We start from the raw sequence: 11,023 nt of genomic DNA, 5'->3' as shown, positions 1-11,023 counted from the left end.
TCATTCTCCTCCTTCATGAGGAGTCAAACCTCCTTTGTCTTCTTTGAGAGCTCAGGATCCGTTGATGTGTGGGCCTGTGAAACCCTTTGAGACTTCCTATATGATCCTGTGCTATACAGTTAAACCGGACTGGACCTACAGCCAATAGACATAAAGCTTAAAACAATGATCTTTTTATTTGTCAGACTTCTTTACAGCTGCATTTCGCCCTGATGCTCCACTGGCCTGTGGACGCCTCTGGACCTCAGACTCTCTCTCCTCGGCCACACACAGACTGACCGTGTGGACAAACTTATCTGAGGCCAAGTTTGTCATCATTTACCCTGACAGACGCCCTTAATGCCTTTGGTGTAAAGAGCAGAAGCTTCTGTAAACACATATGCATCCTGTATCGTGTTTCCTTAACTTTGTTACAGTCTTGTTTTTCTAAAACAAGCATAAATAAGGTTAAGATTACATAACAGTGTGAGAGACTTCAGGCCTTTGTTGTGTGATCCTATGGGAGCTCGCAGAGGCCAAATTAGATTGAGATCACTGATGGGCTGAGTGTTGCTGCAGATGGGAGAGGAGTGATCGGCTACAGTGCATGTAGTAAACAAGTGTGTGTGTGTGTGTGTGTGTGTGTGTGTGTGTGTGTGTGTGTGTGTGTGTGTGTGTGTGTGTGTGTGTGTGTGTGTGTTAAGCTCAGGAAGAGCAGAGAACAAACCAAAAATGGTTAAAATGTGAACGTGCAGGAAAATAAATAGTTTACACAACAAATTCCTTCCATTTCCTGGTGCCACATTTGTGACTTTCTGATATTCATCAGGATGCAGATGTTTGCTAAATAACTGTGAATAAAGTCGGGCGGATAAAATCGTTAACCGAGCACCACTTCACTTCTCTAAACATTTGATCCCAACGGAAACGAGCGTCTGGCCTGATCGATGGCGGCAACACAGAATCGTGCAAAACAAAACATCATGGAGGTTCATTTCAGTTTAGGTGGAAATGATGCTTTAATAAACCTAAACCTGTAGGGAGCTTTGTACTTCCCTGGATCATCTATCGCTATGTATTCTTTGCATACTTGTACTGGAGGTAAACTGCAAGGCTAGACCCGGGCTGAGGTGCAGCTAGTACATTACTGTGGTATTTACACACACACATACACACACGCTGACCTTCTCTCTGCTTGATAGAAAGCCTGTGACATTCAGCCGCATTGATCAGATTATAGAAAAGCCCCGGTGCTCGACGTGGACCGGCAAAAGTAAAACGATGCTCCAGCGCGCGGGTCAAGACTGACAGACGGGGAAACGCTGATAGACTGGAGACGTGATGGAGGGAGAAGTGAGGGCGGACCAGGAGAACGGAGGGACAGACGGACGGAGGGATGGATGCAACTTCATGTGGGATCCGCTCTACGTTTCAGCCTGTTGATCACAGTTATGGTCAGGGAGCCCTAGGGAGCAACTGACCTTTGTTTGTGTGTGTGTGTGTGTGTGTGTGTGTGTTTGTTTGCGGTTTACTCAAGTCTAAACACTCCACCTGACTTCGCTGACCTTTCTTTTTAAAAATCCATCCCGTCTGAACAGTGCTTTCCACCGTACTCACACGAGGAAGAGTTGAACTTTAATTTAGACGAGTCATGAATGTCACAGATATAGAACTTCTCTCGCACTCGGTCAAGGTCTCCGAGTCAGCGCTTCCTACCAGAGGCATCACACACTCCTATGAACACTGACGATACAGAATCAAGAGAGATGAGAAGAGACTTTAGATTGTGAGTGTTTCAATGTTTTTGTTGATTTCACAGTTTCGTTTGATAACCGGGTCTATTTGTATCTCATCATAGACTACCAATAGATTATTAGCTTATAATTAGAACAAAACACATGCTTGTTTGGCCTTGGTGGAGGTAGTATTTCTTTACTGCACCACAGAACAAGTATTAGGGTCACAGTTGGGGGGGATAGATTTTGAGAATGAAGTCTTAATATTAAGAGAAATAGAGTAAATCTGTGTTGTACTGAGTCTGCAGATTCATTTCCTGTTACTCAGAATCGTCTGGTGTGAAACGTTTCCTCATTTTGTGAAGCAGAAACCAAAACTCAACGTTTCCTGTTTGCTCATATCCGCATCATTCACACTTGAAATGTCAACTTTCTTTTACAAAATGTGAAAGTTTTATTCTCCTGTTAGCACATTTGCCTTCCTCTAAATATTTCCTTTTTTTTTTTTTTGCCCAAAATCTCCATATTCCCTGTTATTTTGCGGCTCTGCAATCTCACTCAGCGTTTTTCTTCTTCTTCTTCTTCTTCTGCATGTTTGCTGCGTTTATCTGTTGCTGCTGGTGAACACACTGACAATGCATAGTTCAAACGCTGCACACTGCTCATGCCAAGTCACGTGACACACTTTGCACCAGAAAGAGCAAATATAGACATACAGTAAATCAGATTTCCGCTGCCCACCAGATGAAATCCTTCATGTCAGTGGAGCCCCACGTGCAGAATACGACCGCTGACCATTTGTGCTGATGACACATTCTTATCACGTTATGTTCCTGAGTTTGGCACTGAGTTATCTGTCCAATGTTCTTACAAGAGGAGCCTGGACACGGCCCACAGAGAAAGTCTGCCAAGCTATCAGACGGGCTATTAAAGGACATTTGGCTAAATGCTTTCATCTTCCGGGGGCTCATAGTGTAAGAAAAAACAACAAATCGCTGGCAAAATAGAGGCCGGTCGTAATGAGTGTTTAGGCTGGAAACATTGGACAAGCATGAGAAAACACAGAGCGCTGAGAGCTTCCATGTGGGCAAGAGACACACAGCTCTCAGTGGTGCAGGGAGGGAAGGCAGTAAATGCGGATGGAAGTATTTTTAGTTGAAACAAACGGAGCGTAATGGAGGGGAAGCATTAAAGAATACCTGCGGAATGAAGCGGAGTGAAGCGGAGTGAAGCGCAGCGCGAGGGCGAGGAAGACGGCTTCATTATTCTCTTGCAGCCCAGTCTGCAGGACAGCTGATAAGAAAGATCAATACGGGCGGAATCTCTATCTGCACATGTGTGTGTGTTTGGTGTAGCGTGGGCCAACGGATGAGTGAAAACGGAAGGAAAGCAATGAATTTATCAGAAAATAACAAAGTGCATAAAGGCAGGCGGGAAAACAATTAGATGAGCAACAAAGGAGGTAAAAATGGGCTCCGGGGAGGATTAGGGACCGAGATGAGAACACTTCAAAGTGAAGACGGGGAAAAAACGTGTCTCGCTCTAATCCGTCAAATTGGATTTTCCTTATGAGACGAGTGTGTGTGTGTGAGAGTGTAAGTGTGCTAATAAGACTCTCCATCTGATTCTCCTCATCACATTGTCACAGTTCAGTTAATGAGACAGATGTCATGTTCACCGCTCAGCCTCTGGTTATCGGAGGAGACGGCGAAGCACAACAGGTCAGAGACGAAGACGAAGAGACAATGTCCCCCCCCCCCCCCCTCCGTGTTTTACACTTGTCATGATGATTTCCTCCGGGACCCCAAGACAAATGTTATCCCATTCCCGCTGGGTTTACAGGTCTGGGCGATGGAATTAAATCCCCCCCTCAGTGCTGCCGCTTGGTACAGCACCCAGTGGGCTTGTTAGAGTTAAGTGCAGCTGCATTCTACAGAATCTCAGCTGCATCTGTCACCCAACGACCTGTTTTAAGAAGCGTCTGCAATAACACGCTTCCGCCGCCGTGCGTTTCGCTGGATTACTTCCCGGCTAAAGCCAAATAGAACAGGAAGTCTGGCTGTTTCGGGGGGGAGAGCTGGAGGGCGACGATCCGTACCGTGATGATAAGTGGAAAGCTTCACATTTTGGCCTTATCGGACTTCAAACCTGGAGGCACGTGGCAGGATTACACCGCTGACCCTCTGGACCCTGGACGTGGACGCCCTGCAGCCTGAGTGAAAATACCAAACGTGCCGAAAGCTGCGAGAATGTAGACGCAACAGAAAGTCGAGTCGAGTCAAGTTTTTTGGAGAACGAGCACGAGTGTGTTACGCATACAGTAAATATGGAGGCAACAGGCAGAAATGAGGCGCCTGCATGTTGGATTTTGTAAATTTTGCTGTAATGAGTTTAATTTGGGACCATGTAAACAAATCCAGACATAAGTGAAGATGAACTTAGATTGATTCAGGTTGGATTTAGGGTTTGGATTGTTGTCCCTGTGATCAAAAAGGTCCATTTTAGAAGGATACTGAGTCCTAATTTAGATTTTTTAATTTTTGGTTTGCTTTGTTCTCATTTACATAACATTTTTTTAATTTAACAAAGCACATCACGTATCTCACAGTTAGCTCCTCTGGACACGCTGCAGCTGCTCTGCCATGCTGGAGGACGTAGCTTCATTCGTATTAATCATCTCTCTGTGTGTGTGTTTGTGTGTGCATGTGTGTGTGTGTGTGTGTGTGTGTGTGTGTGTCCAGTCCCCCCGCCCCCTCCTCCCCCCGATGCGTCTCCGGGCCTGCTGTCATCTCGCTTCAATGAAACGGCAGCGAGCTGTAATGACGGATGCAGAGGAGGTTTCTCCTCTTTGCTCTCCGTTCTGTTTTAGAGACTTTTCCTCGCCTCTCATTGCCTTTCTGTCTGTGAGCTGCAGATTGATGGCGGACATGAAAGCCAACAAGGCGCGGCTTCAATCTGACTACGCGGGACCCAGTCAGCCGTGACAAAAGCTCTGTTTTCATTGCCTTCGCCTCGTTGTCAACAGCTGCACGCTTGCTGTGTGTGCAATACTCCGAGAGAGTGTAATCCACCAGGGCCGCATTCCATCTCTCTCCGTTTTTGGCACATGCACACTAGCTTTCTTGAACTGATTAGCTAACCGAGGCTGCTGCCATTCTGCCACATCGGTATGAATCAAACTGCTGCAGGCGGAAAGGACATCGCAGGTCGTCAACAAGCGCCGTGCAAATGAGTCTGGAGAGGCGTAATCAGAATAATCAGAACTCAGTCTGCTCCAGAAGATTCATTCATCTTTGCTTTGCCACTCTGAGTTATTTTATCTCGCCAGACAACACGATCGATCAAGACTCGGAAGCTTGTTAAGCTGCTGTGCACTGGCTAGAGCCGCAACCACACACATACACACACACACACTCACACACTCAATGTCCATGTGAGCACACTTGCCTGACACACACACATACAGACCTCCTGCTCTCCTGGCTGATGAATAAAGGTTTTCCATTAAAGGAAAGTTTCTCAGAGGGTGTCAGACAAGATGAAGTGTCACGTTTATGGCCCCCCTGTGAAAAGTGGTACGGCCTTGTTACGCTCTAGCCCAGAGTGGAACGCCGAAGCTGAATCAGAGACCGGGAGGAGGCCTGGAGGCGCAGGCGACACGGGGAACAAACAGAACAGACAAGACGAGACGTTTAATGACACCCGACACGCAAGGAAATTAGAGATACAAGGAGGAACTAACTGGAAAAACCTCAAAACAAATACGGGAAGACAAACATCTCAGGGCACAACGTCGAAAATGCAAATCAACCAAAAACAAAAGACGTAAAGGACGAACAGAAACACAAAGCATACAGACAAGAGGGACTAGAACAACTGAAACAGCTACCAGGAAGTAGATCACAAAGACATAACAGGAAAGAACACAACTAACACACAGGATCTTGCTGTGCTGCAGTCCAATCCAATAAAGGAGTGTTCTTGTGCCATAACACATTTCAATCCCTACACCTGTTTACATTGAGTTAGTTGCTCACCTGCATCTTCACCTCACCTCCATTTGCTTTCACGCTGATCCTCCATCCTCCGTCTTCTGTGTTCTTTGTAAATCCATTAGATTATCGCTGCTGCCTTGCTTGGCTCCACCCCCTCGCTCTTTTTAAGATGTTTGGCGCGGTGGCGTAATTAACTTAACCTGTGGCTCTCTCCTACTCTCGCCTGCTTTGTCCTTGGCTGTTCCGCAAACACACACACACACACTTTGACACACACAATGCCTCAGGCTGTGGATTCATTTGTTTTCTGTCGTATTCTCTTATTGTATTCATGCTTTTAGTGCCTCCTGACTCATCCCGATTGAAGGATAACAGCAGAAAACCTTTATGAAAAATCTGTGGAGGCTATAACAAACATGGCTGACCTCCTGTTCAATGATAAAGACGCCCTGATCTGTATTGTGCCACTTTGATAATAAGAATCATTTCTCCTAATCTCACTCTGACACTCTAAATCCCATATTATAGCTCAAACTCTACCGTGTGCTTGATCAGCAGCTGGTACACACACACGCAGCCTCCATGTGTTTTAGCGTGATTAAGGTAATTCTGTTATAATAAAGGCTCAGTCTTCCTCATTACGCTCTCAAATCCGTTTCGAATCTCGATCATGACAAACCCCGCGGTGTGATTGGAGGAGGGCGGAGAGAGAGGGAGAGTGAGTGTGTGAGAGTGTGTGTATGCGTGTGTGTGTGTGTGATCGTGCTCTGCTCTGCTCTGCTCTGCTCTACCTCCCCTCTCTCTCTCTCTCTCTCTCCACCGCATGAGCCTCTCCGCTCCTCTCTCTCTCTCTCTCTCTCGGAGCCTGTTTGTGGTTCTGTCTCTCTCTCTCTCGGTGTCAGAGTCTGCAGCTGTTCCCCGCCGCCTCCGCTCCTCCGCCGCGCTTCTACCGCCACTATCGCCACCGCCGCCGTTGTTGTAGTTGTTGTTGTTGTTTTTGTTGTTGTGGGGGGAAATCAGCGCCCTGCGTCCCGGACACCGCGGTAGTTTCCCCCCCTGCGGCTCCTTCAAGTGTCACACACCAGCTGGATCGTAACTTTTCCCCGGAGCTGTGCCGCGGCAGGACGGGGACACCTGACGCCGCCCGACGCCTCCACCGCCCCGCCGACTGGACGCGTGTTTGCAGCCGCGGAAAGGCTACAGGAATGTGGAAGACAAGTGCGTGTCAGAGGTGAGTGCGGGAAGACACACACACACACACGAACACACACACACACACATACACCTGGGAGTAGGCGTTTCTGCAGCTTTAAGTTTGGTGCTTGAACTTCTAGTCTGTGCATGACCGGGTGTGTTTGTGAAGCTTAAACCTGATTTAAGAGTGTTATGATCTACTATTTAATCTGGGAGGAATATTAGTATGCAAGTCAAATCACCTCCTCCCTCCTCTTCATCCCCCCCTCCTCCCCCTCCCCCCCCCGGTGCAGTAAAAGGAGCCCCCGCTGCCCCCTGACGCCATGACCGCCGACCTGAACTTCACCTCCCTGCTGAACGTCACCGACCTCCACAACCACACCAGAGGATGTTCCCTCACCAAGACCGGCTTCCAGTTCTACTACCTGCCCACCGTCTACATCATGGTCTTCATCACGGGCCTGGTGGGCAACAGTCTGGCCATCTGGATGTTCGTGTGCCACATGAGGCCGTGGAGCAGCATCTCCGTCTACATGTTCAACCTGGCCCTGGCTGACTTCTGCTACGTCCTCTCGCTGCCCTTCCTCATCTTCTACTACTTCAACAAGACCGACTGGATATTCGGCGACGTCCTGTGTCGGCTGCAGCGCTTCATATTCCACGTGAACCTGTACGGCAGCATCCTGTTCCTGACCTGCATCAGCGTGCACAGGTACACCGGCGTGGTCCACCCGCTCAAGTCCCTGGGCCGGCTGAAGAAGAAGAACGCCGTCATCACCAGCGCGTTGGTGTGGGCGGTGGTGGTGGGCGCCATCTCGCCCATCCTCTACTACTCCAGGACCGGCTTGAAACGCAACGCCACCACCTGTTACGACACCACCACCGTGGACGAGTTACCCGGTTACTTTATCTACAGCATGACTTTGACTGTGTTCGGGTTCTGCATCCCCTTTATCATCATCCTGGGCTGTTACGGGATGATTGTGAAGGCGTTGATATGTAACGACATGAACAACGCGCCCCTGCGGCAGAAATCCATCCACCTGGTTATCATCGTGCTGGCGGTCTTCGCCGTCTCCTACCTGCCCTTCCACGTGATGAAGAACCTCAACATGAGGGCCCGGCTGTACTTCCAGAGCCCCGACATGTGCGACTTCAACAACCGCGTCTACGCCACCTACCAGGTGACGCGCGGGCTGGCCAGCCTCAACAGCTGCGTGGATCCTATTCTCTACTTCCTGGCCGGGGACACGTTCAGGAGGAAGCTCTCGCGGGCCACCAAGAAGACCTCCAGGAAGGGCGAGCACGTGCTGCAGTCCAAGAGCGAGGAGACGGCGCTCAACAGCCTGGCGGAGTACGTGGAGAACGGAGACAGGAGGCTGTGACGGGTGGGGGGACGCAGGACCGAGAGGAGCTCCGGGTGCAGAGTCGGATAAGACAGAGAGTTCAGTCGTCTGAACCACTGTGGACCTGATGTTGGACATGAACGCGCTGTGGACTGAACTGAAGGCTGTGCGAGACGTCTGGGTTGATTGTCTATAATGTACAGAACTATAATGTAGGACGAATCCCCCCGTTTAACCCCGTGGTAACCAACCATCACTCGCTTTGCAGCCAGTCGGTGATCGTGTATCGTTGATAAGCTATATCGTTATGAAACTGTACTGTATCGTACTGCAGATGTTAGAGCCATCATTCACCAGGCCCTCTCTCTCTCTCTCTCTCTCTCTATCTCACTCTCTTGCTTGCTGTCTCTCTCTCGCTCTCTTACTCTCTGTCTCTATCTCTCTCACTCTCGCTCGTTATCTCTCTCGCTCTCTCGCTCTCCCTCTGTCTCTCACTCTCTCACTCTCTCTGTCTCTCCCTCCTCTCTCTCTCTGGCTCTCCCTGTCTCTCTTTTTCTGTCTCTCACTCTCTCGTTGTCGTTGCTTAAACTTTGCACAAACCGAACGTTAGGATCGGTCTCCGCCGTGCGTTGGGGGGAGGGGAGATGTTAATAGGTTTTGACCTTCAGGCGTTAACGTCCTCGTTCCACATTTTGTTGTTTCAGTTAAAACAGGACTGAAAAATGAAAGCTGAGGGGGTTTCTGGGTGCCGAAAGTGAAGATGAGCTGAGGTGGAAACGTGTAAATGCACTGAATCTGTTGCACTATGACTCGGAGGATGAAACCTCTTTTCCCTTTCCATCCTTTTCCTGACTGATGGAGGGGAGAGGAATGCCGCCGGATCCCTCCGCGTTTTCCTCTAACCCTCCCCGGGAAACAGATCACGTTCTGGAGTATTTCGGTGTATACGCAACGCTACCGTGAATGTGTGTGTGTGTGTGTTTCCTTGAGGTTGCGCTGTACAGGATGTTGTGACATTTCCAATCTGCGTGGTTTAGCTCTAGACTCTTTGTTTTTCTTTGATAAACCAGCATGATGATTATGCATGAGTGTCAAATATCGTGAGTGGAGGATCGACTACCCCGCCCTAGAATCCTTTCCGCTGTTTATTGCAGCGGAGGGGAATCTCAGCGTTCCGAAAAAGGAGCCGAGCGGACGTAAACACTCTATCACGCACTTTGTTACTCCATTAAAATACTGAAGACTTCCTCCTCTCAGATACCTCCGAGTAAATCCTCCACGTGTCGCTCTGTGTCGTGATCATTCTATACTTCTGTGCAGTAAACCAGTATCTCCTCCTCCTGACTAACTCCATAGATGTTTGATGTCTGTGTAAACCTGTGACGTGAGGTCAGGTGTCGGCCTGTACGCGACCTTTGGGGCCACTTGTTTTCCTTGTCAATAAATTTTCTATTTAAAAATGCACAAAGCCACGGATTGAGACTGATGTGTGTTTTTCAGATAGCAGTGTGGTTTACGTGGCATTTTGTGTCCAACATTCGTGCTGTTGTTGTCATGGCAGAAGTAGACCTTCAGCTCGGGATCGCTCTTCTTCCTCGCCCCCGCCGCCTCTGCCGCCGCCGCTCGGCTTTGTTGGGAGGAAGCGAGAGTAGACGAGGGAGGAATAGAGAGTGGTACCTTTCTTCTTCCCTCCCCCCTTTGGCGTCGCCTCGGACGGCCTCACTGACGCTCTGTCATGCCACTGCGTTGTTAATGCGGGGGGGGGGGGGGGGCGTCGCGCGGACCCCTGGACTCCCCCTGTTATTGTTGCTGTGGACACAGGAAGCCAACCAACCGCCTTCCTCCCAACAGACACCATGAATACAAACGGCTTTTGATTTCCTGGCCGCCGTGCATGACTGGCCTTCGCAAAAGTATGTGTGTGTCTGTCTGTGTGTGTGTGTGTGTGTGTGTGTGTGTGTGTGTGTGTGTGTGTGTTAATTAATAGTGCTCCGAGGCACTGGCGATGTTATTTAAGTGGCCGTTTGTTGTTGTTTATTGGTGATATTTCACAGAGAGCCATGTGATGTGAGCATGAAGTATCTATAATATCTAATCATCTCTTTTATTCCTACATTATTGTGTAACTCCTCCAGCTGAGGTTTGTGAGAAGGCTTCACGCTGACATCGTCTTGAGTCCAGATGCCTGCCAAAATCTCCTCCCATCCTTTTTTGTCCACCTTTCACCTCCATTTCTTCTTTCATCCGCCTCCCTTTATTCCGAATATAGGATCGGAATGAATCCTCCTCCTCGCTGAGCTTCATCCCCCTCAGTGGAATACAGTTTGAATAGGAGGCTTTAGGCAGCGATACAAAGGAGAACAAAGAGAAGAGTTAAGAGTAGAGATAGATGGTAGAACAAAGTTTGCACACAAGTGTGTGTGTGTGTGTGGGGGGGCACTCTTGGTGGTGGCGTGGCCTCCCAGAGGGAAACACAGTCCTGGACCAGCTCACTGAAACACTGAGCTTCTGTTCTTTGATGATTCACGGTGAGATTTGTCACAAAGGGCCTGCGACACTAAAACCTTCTGTTAAAAAGTGAAACGTCTTAATCCCATTTTAATCCTGGTTGAAGGTGATTATGTTGTCATGATGACGTTTGTGGGTCATGGAGAAAGTATTTGGGTTTATAGCCGTGAATTTGGCCTCAATAAGTGTTTAAAATGCTCCAAACAGGTTACTGATGACTGATTACTGCACCTGCTTATGTGACTGTAACAGTTTCACCTTTAAA

The 11,023-nt window shown here is 48.7% G+C and overlaps 1 protein-coding gene across 1 annotated transcript; it reads left to right on the top strand.

The window, feature by feature from the left end:
- Positions 1 to 6,424: 6,424 nt before the first annotated feature.
- Positions 6,425 to 9,415, top strand: p2ry1 (purinergic receptor P2Y1). Its single transcript, XM_076146606.1, has 2 exons — positions 6,425 to 6,941; positions 7,198 to 9,415. The coding sequence occupies exon 2, from the start codon at positions 7,228 to 7,230 to the stop codon at positions 8,287 to 8,289; it is 1,062 nt and encodes a 353-aa protein (XP_076002721.1). The 5' UTR covers positions 6,425 to 6,941; positions 7,198 to 7,227; the 3' UTR covers positions 8,290 to 9,415.
- Positions 9,416 to 11,023: the final 1,608 nt, after the last annotated feature.

Source organism: Genypterus blacodes, unplaced genomic scaffold (genome assembly GCF_046128005.1).
Source record: "Genypterus blacodes isolate CSIRO-AG114 ecotype Tasmania unplaced genomic scaffold, CSIRO-AGI_Gbla_v1 ptg000032l_1, whole genome shotgun sequence".
NCBI classification, from domain to species: domain Eukaryota; kingdom Metazoa; phylum Chordata; class Actinopteri; order Ophidiiformes; family Ophidiidae; genus Genypterus; species Genypterus blacodes.
The sequence above is the reverse complement of the archived record's forward strand: the minus strand, read 5'-3'. Positions and strand labels throughout refer to the sequence as shown.